Genomic DNA, 18,983 nt, shown 5'->3' with positions numbered 1-18,983 from the left:
GCATCCACTGCCTTAGTGTGCCAGGCCCTGTGCTGTGCCCAGGGCAGGGGAGGGACCGGCCAGAGGTGAATCAGACAGTCCTTGGGTGGCTCAAAGTCTCCTGAGGGTCTCTGACTAGGACTGAAGACATTATTGGACAGAAAAAGAGGCTGACTGGGTATTGTCACCTCTGCTTTCAAACAGAGGCAGTGAGATGTCGGGGAGAGGCCTTGGGTTCTGAGATCAGGGCCAGATTGGGTGGTCTTCTAGCTCTGCCCTTCTGAGTTGTGTGGCTTTGAGCAGCAATAATAACTAAGCACAATAGGCATAGCTGATGTTTATTCAGTGCTCAGTTTACGTCTAGCACGTCACTTTACTTCTTTGAACCTGTTTCCTCGTCTGTAAAATGGAACGGAGTAGGAGTTAGTCTACTTCTCAGGGTTACTATAGGGCTTGAATGGGACCATGTAGGTGAAAGAGTTTGGTATAAGCTTGAGCTGTGTGGTAACTTTAGTTATTTGTGGGGCTGTAAAGGGGTCCCGTGTTGTAGAAACACAGGGAAGAAGGAGGATATTTATTCCTAATGGAGCCAGGTAGTGGTTTTAGGGGAAGGGTGGTTCTCTTCACCAAAAATATATGCGATTGTGAGCAAGGCTTTGAAGGGTAGAGAGGGGGATAAAGAGAAGGACTTTCCAGGGGGAGGGTATCTTGTGTGCAAAAGTGTGGAGGAGGGATAGTGTAGGGTATGTTTGCGGAACAGTCCTGGTACAATGAACGGCTAAGCCTGGCGCCCCGTGAATCACCAAGGATGCAGTCAGGTAGGATCTTTGGCCCCGGGGCCAGCTTTGAGGCAAGCAGATTTCCTTCCCTAACATTATCCCATCTACGGCTGAGTGAGGAGCGGGCTGGAGGGTGAACCGAGTGATTATAGAGCCCTGCTTCTGGGTCTCTCCCCCTTACCTCTAGGGGACGGCCTGGCAGGAATGTGACCCACCCACCCCTTCTGACCTCCTTAGCTGGGGGTCAGGTTCGGGCATCCCTGGAGCGATGAGCCGGGTGGCTCTGGGGAGCATGTGGCCCAAGACAGGAGTCAGTAGAGCTTAAAGAACAGGTGGATGGAGGGGAGGACAGACGAAAGAGTGCGAGGCGGGGTCTTAGGAGTAACAGGCACAGGGAGCTCACACTTGGCAAGCATCTCCTATGTGTTGTACCAGCCCTTTGAGGTAGGTATCCTCACTTTACAGATGGGGAAACTGAGGCTCAGAGAGGTGAAGTGACTTGCCCATTTCTTTGTCCAGTCATTCATCATTCAACGCTTATGTATTGGGCAGAGGCTCCGTGCCAAGCGCCGAGGAGTCAGGGGTGACCATCTCTTGGCTTCTGTCCCCTGCGGTGGGGGTCCGGGGGAAGTGTTGTGAGGTCGCATTGCGGCCTCGTCGGCACTCGAACCCAGGTCTCACTATTTCCAAACCATCACTTTGGATCCGGACACGAGCCCCGTTGCACGGCTCGCGCGGCCACTGGAATCCCCGGTACCTCCACTTTCCCTAGGGTCCCACCTGCCGCACCTGGCCCAGGTGAGTCCCGGGAGGTCCCGAGCGCCGCCGGAAGGCGGCGAGCGGTTCCGGCAGGTAGGGCGGGGCGGGGCCGGGGCGGGGCTGAGGGCGGGGCCAGCCCGCGACGCCAGGAGCCCGACCGGATTCCGCGCCCTTCTGCCCGCGCCCTGCGCCCCGCGCCGCCGCCGACATGGGGGCCTGTCTGGGCGCCTGCTCCCTGCTCAGCTGCGTGAGTCCCGCCCCCGGCGCCCGCCCCCGCCGCCTGCCCCTTCTTCGGCCTCGCACTTTTGTCCTGTCTTCTTCCTCCAAATAGTTTCTTCTTTTTCCTTCCTCCAAACTTGTCTTTCTGGGCCCGCATCCCGCCTCCTCGCCCCTCGGGTCGCCCCTCTAACCGACTTCCCCCGCCCCCATCCCGGGCCCGCGGGCGCCGGGGACAGCTGGTGTCCGGGGATCGGGTTACCGCGGGGGCGGGGGTGGGGCGCGCTCGGGCGGGGGAGGGGGTGTCCTGGGCGGGCGCCCCTCCAGGGAACTGGGGAGACTGAGGCCCAGAGCCCGGGGCGGCTGCGGCCCCAGCTGGCTCAGCTTGGAGTCGTCCTGGCAGTGCGCCTCTGGTCTCCCTCCCGGACGCTCTCTTTGTGTGGCCTGCCGGTCCCTGTCCCTCTCTGCCGTGTGTCCTCTGTTTCTCTGGCAATCTGTCAGTTGGTCTTTCTGTCCCTACCCGTCTGCCTCAGTTTGTCCATTTGTATGTGTCTGATATCTGTCCGTTCTTTTGTCCGACTGTCTTTGTCCGTCTGAATCCTCTCCATCTGTCATTGTCTGTCTAGACGGCTCCGTGTCTGTCCGCCGGGGTCTGTCTGCCCGTTCAGTCTGTCAGTCTCTCTGTGTCTTGTCTCTGCTTCGTTCAGTCTGGCTCAGGCTAATTCCTGGGCACTTCCCCCAATGAACCCCAGACGCTTGCCCTCTGGGCCCCAGAGCCGAAGTTGGGGGAGGGGAGGAGGCCTCCTTTGCTTTTCTAAGCCGGTCTTGAGTGAGGGGTGCGGGTTACCACCGCCATCGGCCCAGCTCTGGGTGGGAAAACCCGGGAACTGAGGGAGGTTGGGGTGTGTGGGGGAGGGATTACCTGGTCGTCTGCTCGGGGATCTGGGGAGCAGCCAGCAGAGGGGAGGAGCGTCCTCCAGACCCCGGCTGGGAGGCCCCTTCTCTTTTCTCCTTTCCCAGCCCCCTCTCCCTTCCCTCTTCCCTTCATTAAATCTGAGGTTCATTCAGGCAGCCCCCTCCCCCTCTGCCCCACACAAAAGATGAGCAGAGAGGCAGGAGGGGGAGTCTGGTGGCTGCTGAAATCCCAGTTTCCTTTGTCCCTGATTTGTGTGAGTGTGTTAGGATGGGGGTGTAGGAGTGGACAGCTGGGGGATCCAGAGATTTACTTTACAGCCATTTTTGGAGAATGATATCTGCACAGAGAGGCTACATAGTGGGTTCCTGGACTCTTGTCCTCCCTGGGCCTCTATTTCCCCATCTGTGAAGGGTGTGTGTGTGTGTGTGTGTGTGTGTGTGTGTGTGCGCACACCTGCAGGAGGGGGAATCAAGAGCTGGTCCCTGAGATCCCTCCCTGCCCAGTGAAACCAAGGTTTGGGCTAGGGCTCTGGCCAGAAAGGGTTTGCTTCCTGATGGGGGAGGGAGAGTTTCCTTGGAGTTGACCAGAATTCCATCAGGCTGGGCTATCCTGGGGATGGGGGGAGTGTTGAAGGGAGACCTGCCATTTCTCTGTGCGTCTGTCTCCCTGTCTACCTCCCTCATAATGCTGTTGGGAAGATTTAAAAGTGCCCCGCCCTGTTAGAGTAAGTGCTCCCAATAGGAGCTATTGTTATTATCATCTTAAAAAGGTGGTGGGAAAAAAAAAAAAAAAAAGGTGGTTGGAGACTTCCCTCTGGAGCCAGTTGCTGGTCTCTGAGTCAGACTCCTACAATGCTGAGTCAGAAGGCACCTGACGGGCCTGCTCCAACCCCCAGTTTACCGATGAGGAGGCTGCAGCCCAGAGAGGTTAGCTGACTTGCCTAAGCTTGCACAGTGAAAGGAGGAGGAACTGCACAGTCAGGATTAAAATCTGATTCCTGGTCTAGGCTTCTGCCCACACCTTCCCTCCCTTCACATCCTGGATGCTGAGGGATAGGGTTGGCACAGAGTGGAATCGGCAGGTTCGCTTAGGAAGTATCTGATATCTGCAAGGGACCTGCCCCTCGGGTCAGTGGCCTCCCCTTGGCGTTCTGACCTCTGACATTTACTGAGTACTTACAGCATGCCAGGTGCTGTGCCGAGCCCTTCACCCCTGCCATCTCATTACGCACCCCACCCGCCAACCCCATGACATAGTTATCCTATTTTACAGATCCTGATACGGACAATAGCTTCTGTTTACTGAGTGCTTACTGTGGGCCCGGAGCTCACAGCCCAGAGCTGTCCAGTGGTAGCCCAGGCCCAGCAGTGTAGTGAGCACTTTGTATGTACCCTTTCATTTAATCCTCACAACGACCCCAATGAAGCAGTGAGTATTATCACCATTTCACAGCTGAGGAAGCTGGATCAGAGAGGGAAGATGATTTCCCCACAGCCACACAGTTTTAAGTGGCACAGTTGGGCACTACTGGATACCAATAACAACCTGTTTCAATGGACATTGCCCCACAGGAGTGAAGTTCTAAGGGGGGGTTGCCAGGCATCTTTAGAGGGAACATTTTGGCATACATGGGTCGGTGGGGAAGACTTTTGTCCCTCCTGCCGTGACGCATTTGCGTCTGCCTCTTGGTCACAAAAGTCGCGCTCTTGATCAGCATTTGGACTGGGCTGAAGGTGGGTCCTGGCTGGGAGGAGATGAGATGGGCCCACTAGGGATGGGAGTCGCCAGCCAAGCCAGCACATGGTGAGCTGGAGATATTTAAGGAGGCCCTTCTACAGTCGAGGGAGTGTGAAAGGCCTTTGGCTCAGACCCATTGGTCTTGGTCCTGGCTTGGCCTCTTCTCAGCGGCGTGACTGAGGACCTCTCTCCTTGTCTGTAACGTGGCGAGAACAATGGCACCTGCCTCTCAGCATGTCAGGAGGGTTCAGTGAGACTTAATTAGCATGAAGCTGGCGTGCCGCGGCTGCTCTGTAAGCTCCTGCCAGTGGTAAAGTGCTGGAGACCACTTTCGAGGAATGGGGAACCTAGTGAAACCCAGGGCTGTCTGATGGGCTCCAAGCCACCTCACTGCCCTGCCCAGAGGCCCATTTTATGGCTGAGGAAACTGAGTCCCACTCGTCTAAGGTCATACTGCCAGCTGGTGGCAGAGTCAAGACAGGGCCCTCTCCTCTTCACACTGCGTGGGGGAAGGAAGTATGCTTTGAGTAGTCTTGGGCTGACCTCTTCTCTCCTGTGTTTGGTCTAGTGCTAGGGTGGCTCAGCCAGTTATGGGGTGCCATGGAACCTCGCAGCGTAAAGACTCTCAGACCCCGGGCTCCTGAGTTCTGAACTCTCCGTTCTGAGAACCTGGCTGGTGCTAAGATTCCACCGCTCTTATTTCTGGTGCTTTTCCATTGCTGCCTTTCCCCTGAGTGCATTTGTGGAGGGGGTGTTGTAATCTGAGTGTGGGCACAGTTTGTAGTCTGCCTTGGCCTTTCACATTGCATCACAAGCATAGCCTGTGTTGCTGTCAGTCTAGTGGCTTTCATCTTTCCTGCCTCAATAACATTCCATGGAGTCAGTGGGCCACCACTGTCCCCTGGTGTTGGGCAATGAGGTCATCTGCAGTTTCCTGATAGTCTAATAAGCTCATACAACCTAAAGCTTCGTGCCTGTTTTAGTTTTTTTCTGAATTTAAAATTTCTATTTTTTGATAATGAAAATCAACTTTATTGGGGTATAATTTATATTTAACTATATTTAGTTGTATATACCCATTTAAGTGTTCCTAACACATCTGCTCCATTCAGCAGAGAGATCCCTCTGAGGGATCACGATGTACCATGATGTACCACGATGTAATGATGGATATTTAGTTATTTTCAGCTTTCTCCTATTATTTTCCTCATGGGAAGTGTCACAGTGGACTTCCCGGTGTACATGTGTGCACACGTGTCTGCCTTTACTCCCGTGGGCTGGTATTTCTATAGGAGGAGGTTGTGGTAGGAGTGATCCCCAGAGGTGGAGTGGGGATCAGAATGTATGAACTCCAAGGAGGCTCCAGAAGCAGGGGGGGGCTGTGTGTATTGTTCTCTCCCTGACCTGGTCTCTCTGGCTACCAGCCAGGCCCTTGGAAATCCTGAGGTTTCAGGTATCAGGAATACCTGGATTCTGATCTCCAAAAACCACAGTGAGTTGAAAGGCCAGGCTCCCTGACTGCAGCGTGCAGCTTTTCTTGTGTCTCAAATGTCTCAAATTGAAATGGTATCAAGCCAGAGCCGGACCCTGACCTGGGTACTTGGGCACTTGGTCCCTGAGATCAGTACCTGTTGGCCTCCCTTGGTTTTCTTGGGCACTGGAGGGATTGTTTTCATCGCTGGGGTGTTTTGAAATTTAATGAGTCTGCCATCAGTGACTTAGCAGGCCCTGATGCAGACAGGCTTGACCTTGAATCCCAGCTCCTTAGCTCACTTGCTGTGTGACCTTGGCCACATCACCTCTCTGAGTCTCAGTTCCCCACTTGTAAATGGGAAGTTACAACACACTTCATAGTGTCCGTGAGGCTTAATCTAGACAAAGCCCTTATCATAGTGTCTGGGACAAGTAACTCGTCATAAAGGGAAGCTATTACTGTTATTACCTGAATCTCAGCACTGCTGTTCGCTTACTGTGTGACTTCTGGCAAGTTTCTTAATCTCTCTGATCTCAGAATGCTCTTTATGTTTACGAAACACTTCTTCTGGCATTTGCTTATCTCCTCACCACCCCCCCTCCCAAGGTAGCCATGAACAGGAGTCAGGATTGGGGTGGGGTTTGCAAGATACAACCAGAAATTGCTGGATGATTTGGACCGTGAGGGAGAATTTCATTCGGCATTCACTTAGCAACTGTGCTGTTACTTGGCTTTGTGGGTGAGAGAGATGGGTAAGAAGGAGCATTCTCAGGGGCATTTCCAGTGTGGGGGGAGAGGTGTGGGGGATACAGGAGGGCAGCTGCCCCTCAAGCAGAGTGTGCTCTACCCCTTGTGACCAGTCCAGAAAGCAGGGGGCGGGGCCTCAGAGGAGCAAGGGGCCCTTTTCAGCCTGCTCTCCACAAAGCTGGTCACTCAGCATAAGGCTGTTCCTGTCCCTCCCTGCTTTGAGAGGTGATGCCCAATGGCAATGGATGAACACGAGGATCCTGCACATGGCTGCCAGACTCTGCCAGCCTGGCCGACCTCACCACTTGCTTGCTTATGAAGCTTTGGCCATAGGGACTTCTTTCCATTCCTCCAACGCTCAGCTCCTGTCTGCCCCAGAGCTGCCTCAGGCTCTGTTCCCTCTGTCTGGAACACTCGTTCTTCCCCTTGGTCAGGAGAGTGAATCCTCATTGTTCAGCTCTCAGCTTAAGTGTCACTTCTTCCAGGAAGTAACCCACTACCCCCAATCTAAACTAGGCCCCCGCCAGTCACTCTCATGGCAGCACGTATGTTTTCTTCTTCACACTTACCATGACAGGTGTAATGACTTGCTGAGTATCTTTCCTGCCCTTGGAAGCTCCAGGATGGCAGAGCCTGTGTCTTCTTGCCCTCCAGACTCTTAAATACCTGAATGAGGAGTCAGGGCTGCTTGGGGGAAGAGAAACAGTGAACCAGATGTATCTGGATGTGGGCCCACTTCCTCCAAGGCTGGGCTGTAGAACTGGCTCCCAAGGGATGAGTCTACAGCTACGAAAGGTGTGGCATCACCAGCCCTTAAGTGATTTCAGCCAGCCCTAGGGAGGGAGGGGCTCACGGAGGGCAGAGGAGCTGGAGACAGAAAGGGCTGGATGCCTCTGCTGTCCCAAACTGGTGCAGCCCCAGAGCGGGAAGTCACAGCCACCCATATTCTTCATTCCATTCATTCAACAGATGTTGATTTATCAGCGCTTGCTCTTTTTGAGGTCTTAACATACGTCTGGTATGATGCCAGGCGCTTTACATTTGTTCAGCAGGTAGTCACCGAGCTCCCGACGATGTGCCAGGCACAGTTCCCACCTCTGGGAATACCATGGTGAACAAAACAGACAAAACCCCTTGCCCTGGTGGAGCTTGCACGCTAGCAATGAGAGGCCGGCAACACGAGTAAACTGTGAAGCCAATCAGGTGGTAGTAAGTCCTACAGAGAAAAATAAAGCAGGGAAAGGAGAAAGGGAGCCTGAGTGAGTTACAATTTTTTTTGGTCGTGCTGCGAGGCTTGCGGGATCTTAGTTCCCCGACCAGGGACTGAACCTGGGCCGTCGGCAGTGAAAGCACGGAGTCCTAACCACTGGACCGCCAGGGAATTCCCAGGGAGTTACAATTTAAAATCCCTACAGGACTTCCCTGGCGGTCCAGTGGTTAAGACTCTGCGCTTCCACTGCAGGGGGTGCGGGTTAGATCCCTGGTCGGGAACTAAGATCCTGCGTGCTGCGCAGCGCTGCCAAAACAATAAAAATTAAAAAATAAAATAAAATCCCTACAGTATTTCATTCTTAGAACTGCTATGTGAGAAGCAGGTACTGTTAGGATTCCCATTATATGGAAGAGGAAACTGAGGTTCAGAGAGCTTGAGTGAGCTGTCTAAGGTCACATAGCTAATCAGTGAAAGAGCTGGCCTTCCGGATTTTTTTTTTCCACTCTGCCTCCTCCTAAATAAGAAGCACTGTGACCCCAGCTCTCTCGCCGAAGCCACAGTAACACCTGAGATAGGTCCAGGTTTGAATCTGGGTTCCGTTGCTTACTGGCTGTGTGTCCTTGTGGGACCCAGCCTCTTCCAGCCTTGGTTTCCTTGGCCTCTCCCTTGGGCTTGAAAGTTAGACGGGGTGACATCTGGGGAAGAGGTGTCCCTTCGTGGTGTGGCACAGGCAGTCTCTGCGTAGGTTTGGAGATATTGAACGGGCAGTGGGCAGTGGGTGGATGCTGCGTGCTTGGGCGGGGAAGGGGAGAGGAGACCAGAGAGTAAGGTGCCATCCTGGCCTCCCCGCAGGCGTCCTGCCTCTGCGGCTCTGCCCCCTGCGTCCTGTGCAGCTGCTGCCCCTGCAGCCGCAGCTCCACACTGAGCCGTCTCATCTTCACGGGCTTCCTCTTCCTGGGGGTGCTGGTGTCCGTCATCATGCTGAGTCCCAGTGTGGAGAGCCAGCTCTACAAGGTGAGCCACCTGCGGGACCTGGCCTCTGGCAAAGGCTCAGCTACTAGGGGCCCAGGCTTGGGGGCCCAGCTGATCAAGAGGTGGGCAGGAGTGCCAGCGCACCGATGATCCAAGCTTGACGATGAAGGGTCGTTTCTTCATATTGGGAGGAGGGTTTGAGCCTTATTGTTTCTCATAAGCCTTGGTCCCCTTGGGAAGTCTCATGAATCATTATCCCCATCCCCGCCAGACACTGGCCTCAGGGTAAGCTCTCCCCACTTTCATGCGTGAGCCCAGTTTGAGGGTCCTAAGTCTTCCCTTCATCTCAGTGTTTCATAGCCAGTGGGATAGTTAGGCCAGAGGTTCTGACATACTGTGTATACAGAGCGTGAATTCCCTGGGAAGTGTGCTAGTCATGCAGAATCTCAGACCCTGCCTTAGAGACTCTAGTTCTGTAGGAGAGGGGAACCTCCGGGGATTCTGATGTAGCTGGTGGGCGGAGAGCACTTTGGGAAATCCTGCCCTGGACCGTGCCATGCCTTCCATTTGTCCCTGGGGGGCTCACTCATAGGGCTTCAGCCGCAGAGGTGGGTGGGAATGGAGATGGGCCATGGGTGGAAGTGGGAGGCTCGGGTGGCCCTCCTGGGAGAGCCTCCTGCCTGGCGGCCTGGGCTGAGTCAGCCCGGGTTCTGGGTGGGGTGGGGTCTTCCAGCTGCTCTGTCTGTCTCCACAGCTGCCCTGGGTGTGTGAGGAGGCGGCCGGGTCCCCCGTCGTCCTGCAGGGCCACATCGACTGTGGCTCCCTGCTTGGCCACCGTGCCGTCTACCGTATGTGCTTCGCTATGGCGGCCTTCTTCTTCCTCTTCTCCCTGCTCATGATCTGCGTGCGCAGCAGCCGGGACCCCAGGGCTGCCATCCAGAATGGGTGAGGAGGGGTCCCACCTGCACCCTGGGCCCCTCCCGCTGTGGTTTTCCCTATCCTCGGCCTGTCTCCAGCAATCTCCAGACCCTAACCCTCAGACTCAGGAGCCGCTGAAGCCAGGAGGGCACAGCACAGAGGTCGGCTCATCTAGTAGTTCCCATTTCTCAGATGAGGAAACAAAGCTCAGGAAAGGCAACAGCATCCCTAGGGCCACACACCAGTTTAGTGACACAGTTGGGGTTAGAGCCCAGGTGACCGTCCTCACCCATCACTGGTCCTTCCCTCTGCCCCTCGGGGCTTTTTCTAGGGCCAGGACAGATTTTCTGTGCCTGTCAGACTATCAGGAAGTCTCTCTCACCTCTCCTAGTACCTGCTCTTCAGGGTTGGGGTTCTGGGGGTCCAGCCTTCTTCTCTCCCCCTACTCAGCTTTCTTGTCTGTCCTCCCCCTTTCCCCACCATAGGTTTTGGTTCTTTAAATTCCTGGTTTTCGTGGGCATCACCGTGGGCGCCTTCTACATCCCTGACGGCTCCTTCTCCAACAGTAGGTGGCCCTGGTGGGGAGGGATGGGGGCTACCAAGGATGAGCGTGCTGGGGGCTCCTTTGCACACAGACCCCAGACTACTGGCTGGGTCCTTGCCTCCCACCCAGGAGAACAGGACTCTGGTGCTTGGCCACATGGCCTTTGGGCAACTCGGGGTTGGGGGGAACCCCCTTTGACCCCGACCCACACCCTGACACAAGGCATCTCTGTGCGTGGCCAGGGGCTCCTGAGGGCAGGGACTTTGCTGCTTCTCAGTGTCCCCAGTGCAGGGTGTGGCACAAATGACTGTTGAATGTATAAAAGTGAGCGTGAGAAGAGACCCAGACCCAGGGGCTGCTGCGCCATGGCTGGACCCCCTTGCCTCCCTCCCCTCTGCCTGCCTAGTCTGGTTCTACTTTGGTGTCGTGGGCTCCTTCGTCTTCCTCCTCATCCAGCTATTGCTGTTCATCGACTTTGCGCACTCCTGGAACCAGCGGTGGCTGAACAAGGCTGAGAAGAGCGACTCCCGCGCCTGGTATGCAGGTCAGTGCCACCCAATGGCCTCGTGAGGGGGCTGGGCTACCTGAGGAGTTGGGGAGGGTGGGGGTGGGTGGGTGTGGTCCCTGAAGCTGGACTACGGCCTGGAGGGCATCTCGAGCTGCCTCCTAAGGGCAGGAACTGAGCCGTCCGTGTCACGTGGAGGGAAGGGTGTGCGGCAGGGGCCCACTGACTCGGGTGGCTGAGGTGGGGTCAGATGAGAGCTGCACTGGAGAGTTCAGAGGGATCTGATTGAGCGAGCCCTGCAGAGCGAGCCACGAATGACACCTGGTCATTGAAACCCCAGTGGCAGAACGGGTCCCTTTTCAGTTCTTCTGAACTGATCAAGAAGAAAGGCACTCTTCAGGGTTGATTTGATTTTCACACCTCCCTGATCACCAGGCATCTAGTTCACTTTTTGAGAGATTGTTCTCTATTCATTGTCTTTTTTTTTGGCTGCGTTGGGTCTTTGTTGCCGTGCGCAGGCTTTCTCTAGTTGCGGCGATTGGGGGCTACTCTTCATTGCAGTATGTGGGCTTCTCATGGCGTGGCTTCTCTTGTTTTTGTTTTCGTTTTTTTTTTGCGGTACACGGGCCTCTCACTGTTGTGGCCTCTCCCGTTGTGGAGCACAGGCTCCGGACGCGCAGGCTCAGCGGCCATGGCTCACGGGCCCAGCCGCTCCGCGGCATGTGGGATCCTCCCGGACTGGGGCACGAACCCGCGTCCCCTGCATCAGCAGCGGACCCTCAACCACTGCGCCACCAGGGAATCCCGGCATGGCTTCTCTTGTTGCGGAGCATGGGCTCTAGGTGCGTGGGCTTCAGTAGTTGTGGCTTGCGGGCTCTAGAGCGCAGGCTCAGTAGTTGTGGCACACGGACTTAGTTGCTCCACAGCATGTGGGATCTTCCCAGACCAGGGATTGAACCCGTGTCCCCTGCACTGGCAGGTGGATTCTTAACAACTGCGCCACCAGGGAAGTCCCCTCTATTCATTGTCTTTATTTTTATGGTGACCTTTTTTACGGCAAGTGAATCATTTTAGTTCAGGGTGGGGCAGGAGCTCACAAAGCCTGGGTGAGGGACGGAAGTTTTTTTGTTTTTAATAAATTTATTTATTTTGAATCTTTTTGGCCGCGTTGGGTCTTCGTTGCTGCGCGCGGGCTTTGTCTAGTTGCGGTGAGTGGCGGCTGCTCTTCGTTGCGGTGCGCGGGCTTCTCACTGTGGTGGCTTCTCTTGTTGCGGAGCACGGGCTCTAGGCACACGGGCTTCAGTAGTTGTGGTGCACGGGCTCAGTAGTTGTGGCTCGCGGACTCTAGGGCGCAGGCTCATAGTTGTGGTGCACAGGCTTAGTTGCATGTGGGATCTTCCCGGACCAGGGCTCGGACCGTGTCCCCTGCATTAGCAGGTGGATTCTTAACCACTGCACCACCAGGGAAGCCCCCAGGGACTGAAGTTTAGTAGACGCTCCTTGGAGGAGGAAGTTGGGGCCTGAGACCCAGTGCACTGCTCGACAAGGGATGGGGGTCCTTGCACCTCTTGACCCACCTGCCGCTGCCTCTCCCTCCCAGGCCTCTTCTTCTTCACCCTCCTCTTCTACGTGCTGTCAGTCGTGGCCGTGGCACTACTGTTCATCTACTACACCCAGCCTGGCGCCTGCTACGAGGGCAAGATCTTCATCAGCCTCAACCTCATTTTCTGTTTCTGCGTATCCATAGTCGCTGTCCTGCCCAAGGTCCAGGTGAGCCTGCCTGTCTCTGCCCAGCCTGAAACCAGGCTCCTCGGTGTATGGGACTTCTTGTAGGAACCTTGGGGTCCTGGGGCCAGGGCTGTCAGTCACAGAGGCTTGGGCCAAGAGTGTGGGCTCCCAAGTCAGCCTCCCTGAGTTAGAGTCTTGACTCTCGCATTTATATGCTGGCTGTCTTTGGGAAAGTGCCTTAACCTCTCTGTGCCTCTTCCGTCTCAAATGTAAAATGGGAATAATAACACTATTTGGAGTTATTCTCAAGATTGAGACCATGTTTATGAACACTTAGAACAGTGCCTGGCATATCCATCAGACATTGGCTATTGTTATCATTATTTTGATGTCATCATTGTTTTCATGCAAATCAGGAGAACATTAGGAAGGGTCACTGAGTGATGATTCCTAGACACCTCAAGAAGTGGTATTAGAAGGTGCAATTCCACAGTTTCCAATCCCAGACTATCTGGGATGATGGGTGGGAGCTCCCAAGGTAATCACTTGTTCTTCAGAAGGGAAGCCTTCTGAATCCAGTGGTATTTCACAGTTTGGGATATCAGCCCACCAGGCGTTTCAGAGGTAGCTTAGATAGTCTTTGGGGGTCCTTAGCAGAAAGGTTGGGAATCTCCCTTCTGGCCAGAGCTTCCATTTCCCAGTAAGAAAACGGAAGCCCAGAGAGGGTGATGCCTCTGTTCCAGGTCACACAGCAATCAGTATTCATTCAGCAAATACCTCTTGAGCATCCACTGTGTACCAGGCACTCTTCTAGATGTTGGGGATACAGCTGTGAGGAAGAGGAGGAATAATAATAGCTAACAGTTAATGACATCTGTCATGTTATTTAGTCCTTGCACCATCATCATCCCCACTTTCCAGATGAGGAAACAGAGGCTTAAAGGAGTAAAGAGACTTGCCTAAGGTCACATGGCTAGTAAGGGGTGGAGCTGGGATTTGAACCCAGGCAGACTGGCTCCAGAGACGGTGCTCCTAATCACAGAGTTCAGATTCATATTTTCAAGTGTGTCTGTGTGGTGAGGAGTGGGAAAGAACAACCAACAGGAGACGAGGCCAGCTGAAGTAATTTTGGAGAATAAGTGCTATGTGGAAAATAAAAGAGGGTATGGGCTGAAAGGGAGGTGGGCAGGCAGGGCCGGGGTCTGCTGCAGTCAGGGTTTTCAGAGCCTTTTGCGGGGGTCCTGTTTGAGCTGAAGCCTGAATATAAAGACACTGCTGGTGCAGAGATATGGGGGAGGAAGATGTCAGGGAGAGGGCAGGGCGAGTGCAAAGACCCTGAGGTTGGAGAGGATTTGGCAGGTTCCGCGGACAGAGAGGTGGCCACCATGTTCGGGGAGTAGTCAGCAGGGAGGGCTGTCGGATGAAGATGTAGATGGGGTAAACGAAGGAGGGCTTTAATTCAGAGTGTGAAGAAGTGCTGCCCTTGAAGGATTCTCAGCTGGGGAACAAGTCGGGTAATCTGTTAGGAGAAAAAATTAGGACTCTACCTTTGGGTGGGCGAGGTGGCAGTGGGTGGCCCAGGTGGTATGTTTTCCCGAAGGGTGTGGGGTGGGATGGCCCTAGGGTGGTGAGGGTTTCTGAGGTCCCCCGGTTGGGTGTGGCTGGGCTGGGTGGGGGTGGGGTGTACCCAGGTTTGGCAGGAGTCACACTGTGGGCTGCCCTTGCCAGGATGCCCAGCCCAACTCGGGTCTGCTGCAGGCCTCGGTCATCACGCTCTACACCATGTTTGTCACCTGGTTGGCCTTATCCAACGTCCCCGGTGAGTAGAGGCCTGGGTTCCAGGTGGCCTGGTCTTCCTCCTGGGCTGGGGACCCTCAAAGGTGACGGGGACATTCCCAGCCCATTCCAAGACTTAGTCCTTCAGGGAGATGGGAGGACCCCATCTGTTCCTGGAGCTGTCTCTGTTGTTTTGTCTGCTGTGTGCTGTCGCTGGGACTTGAGTAGTTGGTTGTGTGTCTGTCTGTCCCTTGGCTGTCCATCTGAGCCCATCCTCTGGGCTCCCTGGCTACAGACCTGGCCTGCGTGGGCTGAGGGTGACCATGCTCCCATCCCCAGACCGGAAATGCAACCCCAACCTGCTGACCCTCTTTGGCAATGGGACGGTCCTGGCAGGCCCCGAGGGCTACGAGACCCAGTGGTGGGATGCACCGAGCATTGTGGGTCTCATCGTCTTCATCCTGTGCACCCTCTTCATCAGGTAGGGTGGGGGGCTGGTTTCTGGGAAGGAATCATGATTGGGAGCCCTGAGGCACAAGTGACGGGAGGATGTGGGAGCTGGGACACCAAGCTGGAAGGCGCGCTCCGCAGGCAGCACATCCAGCCCCGGCACTGTGCTGGTGGGGAAACTGAGCCCCTCAGAGGGCACAGAGTGACTGGGCAGCGGAGGCGGGGCTGAACCCTGCCTCCTGGCCCAAGGCCTTTCCCGAGCCCGGGTTGCCATGTGCCCAGCTCAGCAGGGTGCAGGCAGCTGTGGTGCCAGGGCCGGAGCCTGGACTGGGGCCAGCAGGTCCAGGCTCTATCACTCACACCTGTGTGTGGCCGCTTCACCTTTCCAAGCTTCAGCTTCCTTTTCAGTTAAAGGATGATAGCCTCTAATGCCCAGGGTGGCTTGTGACCCCACAGTGTCCCTTGAGAAAAAGCAGCTCATTCTTAAGATCACATGTGCTCTTAAGAGCACATTCTTGAAGGGGTCTTAGCAAGTGCTTATCAGCGTGGACTTGAGCCTGGCACCTTGGGCAAGTCTCTCAACCTTTCTGTGCTTCAGTTTCCTTATCTGTAAAATAGGAATAAAAATACTACTTATTGCATTGGCTTGTTGAAGAGTTATGATGAGTTAATATGTACAAGGCACTTAGAAAAGAACTTGGCAAGTAGTAGGTGCCAAATAAATGTTTGCCATTATTGCAAAGAACTATTAATATTTGCACAGCTGGATGGCTGTGAGTGGCTGTTTTGTGTCACCAGATGGTAATATCAAGTATACTTATTGTTGACACTGGCAGACTCAGGTATTGCCTCCCTGCGGCCTGGCATTTCTCCAGGTGCCACTCTGTGTGTCTGCACCTCTGCCCTGATCTTTTCTCCCCCAGTCACCCTTCCTGGGCAGCGCCCGTTTGCCTGTAAGCAACACACCTGCTTCTAGGCTCCTGGGCTAGAACATTTTGAGGCTGTTTCACATTTCGTTTTGTTTTCACCTTTTTCAAAACATTTTCTCCTAGTTGAGTTGGGGCAGTTCACAAACACCTCTCTTCTTTGTCCTCTCCTTTGATTTCTTTTCCAACCCGGAAGGGCCCACGTCACCTCCATCTTACAGATGAGGAGACTGAGACTTGGTGAGGAGCAGCCACTTGTCCGAGGCCATGAGCGCACAGTGGCCGTGGTGCTGGAGCTCACTTCCCTGCCCCCGAGCTCTATCCCTCCCCATCCCCAACGTGGGCGCAGAGCTGTGCTTCCTGATGCTTCTAATACACCTCCCTGGCCTTCAGTCACTGGGCTGCACCTCGGAGAGCCCACAGATCCCATCTGTTCTTAGCACAGTTCTTAAAACCCAGGAAGCAAGGAAGCATAAACAGCCACGAGGGCAGGGACCACTGATGATGGCTCTTGCCCCCAGCTGGATGGCCCAGATCTAGGCTCACGTGCACTAGATATCAGTACAGTATTTGGTGATTGGGGTCAACTGAAGCTCAGCAAGGGGTGATTTTTCAATTTGATGGAATGGGCTGGAATCCAGGCCTTTGTTCACTTTTTTCAGGATACAAGTTGGATCTTCAAAATTGTATATGTGTCTCAAACTATTAAATGTAGTTAAAAACATCAAGACCTCATTGTAGAAAAGCAATGACAGAAATCATTACTATTATTCTCTCTTTATTATAAACATAGAGAAAGGGGAGGCAGTGGGTAATACTACTTAGCTAAAATGAATAAAAGGTAAACAAATGTACCAGCAAATGAGCATTATTATGAAGATTTTTAATGAATGTAGTAGCTGGTACGATCCTTTGCGGTACTAAGTTCTCAACACGTGTTTGTGGAGATGGCAAATAAACAACCAGAATAACAAGGGCCGCTTATCTGGTTTCTACTCTGTGCCAGGCACAGTGCTGGGCCTTCAAACACCATTACTCCATTTAATCCTCCCAGCAACCCTATAAGGGAGGTACTGTTATCTCTGAATTTACAGACGAGGAATCAGAGGCTCAGAGAGGTTAAGCGTCTTGCCCAAGGTCACACAGGGAGTAGGGGTAGAGTTGAGAGTCAAGGCAGTTTGTTAACTCCAGGGCCCAGGGCCTAACCTCCAGGCCGCCGGCTCCCAAGCCTCTGGGACCCTGGTGCCCATGGTCATCATGGCCAATGCCGTGGTGCGTGAGGCCCCCTGGCGCTGCCCACCCACCCACCTCAGTGGTGACGGCCTGACAGCCACACGCACATCCTCCCCCCGCCTCCCCCAGTCTGCGCTCCTCGGACCACCGGCAGGTAAACAGCCTGATGCAGACGGAGGAGTGCCCGCCTGTGCTGGAGGCCACGCAGCAGCAGCAGGCGGCGGACTGCGAGGGCCGGGCCTTTGACAACGAGCAGGACAGCGTCACCTACAGCTACTCCTTCTTCCACTTCTGCCTGGTGCTCGCCTCTCTGCATGTCATGATGACGCTCACCAACTGGTACAGGTGCGTGGATGGAGCCGCAGGTCCGCAGTGCGCGTGCCACTTCCCTTCCCCTCCAGCCCTGCGCTGGGGTTTAAGACTTGGGCATGGAGGTGTCTCTCTAGGACCCTCCAGGGAGCCTGCCTCATCGGTGCTCCAGTTTCCCTGCCAGTACCTAGTCCACGCAGTAGCTGGCACCTTCGCTAAGTGCTGAGAAGTGGGGATCACGGGAGGTGAGGCTGGGCCTGTGCAGGGCAGACCAGGTTTACAGATCAGGGTGGTGATTTGGGTTATGGGGTCGGATTTGGGATTCATGGTTTGAGGGTTAGGAGTAGGGTGTGGGGTCAGAATCGAAGTCACAGGGTCAAGAATAGGAGTCCTGAAGTCAAGAGTTGGGATTGGGGCCATACAAAGTAACAAATTTGGTCATTTGGTTAAAATTGGGGTTACAAGTCCAGAAAGCCAGGATTGAAGTGACCAGGTCAAGGAGCTAAGATCAGAGTAACTAGGTTAGCGGCCAGAACTGGGGTCACAGGGCCAAGGGTCAAAATTGAGGTCAGAGATATCAGAACTGTGGTCATAGGGTCAGGGATGGGGTTATGGGATTGAAGGTCAGAGTCAACGTTAGAGGTCAGGACTAAAGTTAGGAGCTTCTGGGTCCCAAAGTCAGGGACCAGGAGTGCGGTCACGGAATTAGGATCGCAAGGTTAGCGACCAGAATCAGGTCACAATATTATACCTAGGACTTGGGTCAAGGTTGGAATTGAGGTCAGGGTCAGGTCTATGGTATAAGGCCATGAGCTCTATGTAGGGTCTTAAGGCCAAGTGTCAAAAATATCAAAGGGCTTCCCTGGTGGCGCAAGGTCAAGAGTCCCCCTGCCGATGCAGGGTACACGGGTTCACGCCCCGGTCCGGGAAGATCCCACATGCCGTGGGGCGGCTGGACCCGTGAGCCGTGGCCGCTGAGCCTGCGCATCCGGAGCCTGTGCTCCACAGCGGGAGAGGCCACAACAGTGAGAGGCCCGCGTATCGCAAAAAAAAAAAAAAAAAATCAGAGATGGGGCTAGAGTTTACAGGGTAAGAGCCAGAGGTGAAGTCAGGGGTCGCAACTGGATCCTAAGGTCAGGGCCGGGACTGAGGTCACAGCATCAGGGCCAGGCTCACTGGGATGATGGTGTGTTCCAGACCCGGTGAGACCCGGAAGATGATCAGCACGTGGACCGCCGTGTGGGTGAAGATCTGTGCCAGCTGGGCAGGGCTGCTTCTCTACCTGTGGACCCTGGTAGCCCCCCTCCTCCTGCCCAACCGTGATTTCAGCTGAGGCGGCCCCCTGCGGCCAGCCTACCTGGTGCTTTGGGGCTCAGTGACAGCAGGCTGAGCACCCGCCGCGCCTCCGGGACGTGCCTCTGAGCTGGGCCCCTCTGTTCTTAGTGCCTTCAGGGAGGAGGAGCATCAGGCCCCTTCCTCCCGCTGCCCCCCCACGCCCACCATGGAGCTGCCTCCTCCTTCCCCTCACCCCCATTCGCCCACTCTTGCCCTCTTGGGAAAAAAGGGCCCCTTGTTCTAAGGCTCCCCAGGAGAGGGTCCTGAAGGAGAGAAGCACAGAGCTGCTCAGAAAGCAGGAGTGCTCACCACGATGGAGTGCCCAGCACTGGGGCCCGGGTATTCCTGACCATGTACTCCAGGACACCCCGTCCCCTTCCTGGGCTCCGTGCCTTACTGAGTCTCTAAGACTCTGCCAATAAAGAAGCCGGTGTGTGTGCCTCCCATGTCTGTGCCCTTCCCCCTTG

At 54.9% G+C, this 18,983-nt stretch overlaps 1 protein-coding gene across 1 annotated transcript; it reads left to right on the top strand.

Annotated features, from left to right (window-relative positions):
- The first annotated feature begins 1,644 nt into the window (after positions 1-1,644).
- On the top strand, positions 1,645-18,960 carry SERINC2 (serine incorporator 2). The gene is made up of 10 exons (XM_022575047.2): positions 1,645-1,764; positions 8,673-8,834; positions 9,547-9,737; positions 10,196-10,275; positions 10,661-10,798; positions 12,360-12,529; positions 14,216-14,306; positions 14,603-14,744; positions 17,002-17,217; positions 18,379-18,960. Exons 1-10 carry the CDS (start codon positions 1,726-1,728, stop codon positions 18,512-18,514), a joined length of 1,365 nt encoding a protein of 454 aa, XP_022430755.1. The 5' UTR covers positions 1,645-1,725; the 3' UTR covers positions 18,515-18,960.
- Positions 18,961-18,983: the final 23 nt, after the last annotated feature.

The sequence above is a fragment of the Delphinapterus leucas genome, chromosome 1 (assembly GCF_059928025.1).
Source record: "Delphinapterus leucas isolate spDelLeu-1000000601 "Yukka" chromosome 1, BTC_Dleu_Yukka2, whole genome shotgun sequence".
NCBI classification, from domain to species: Eukaryota; Metazoa; Chordata; class Mammalia; order Artiodactyla; family Monodontidae; genus Delphinapterus; species Delphinapterus leucas.
Note: the sequence above shows the minus strand (reverse complement) of the source record. Positions and strands in the feature narration are given on the sequence as shown.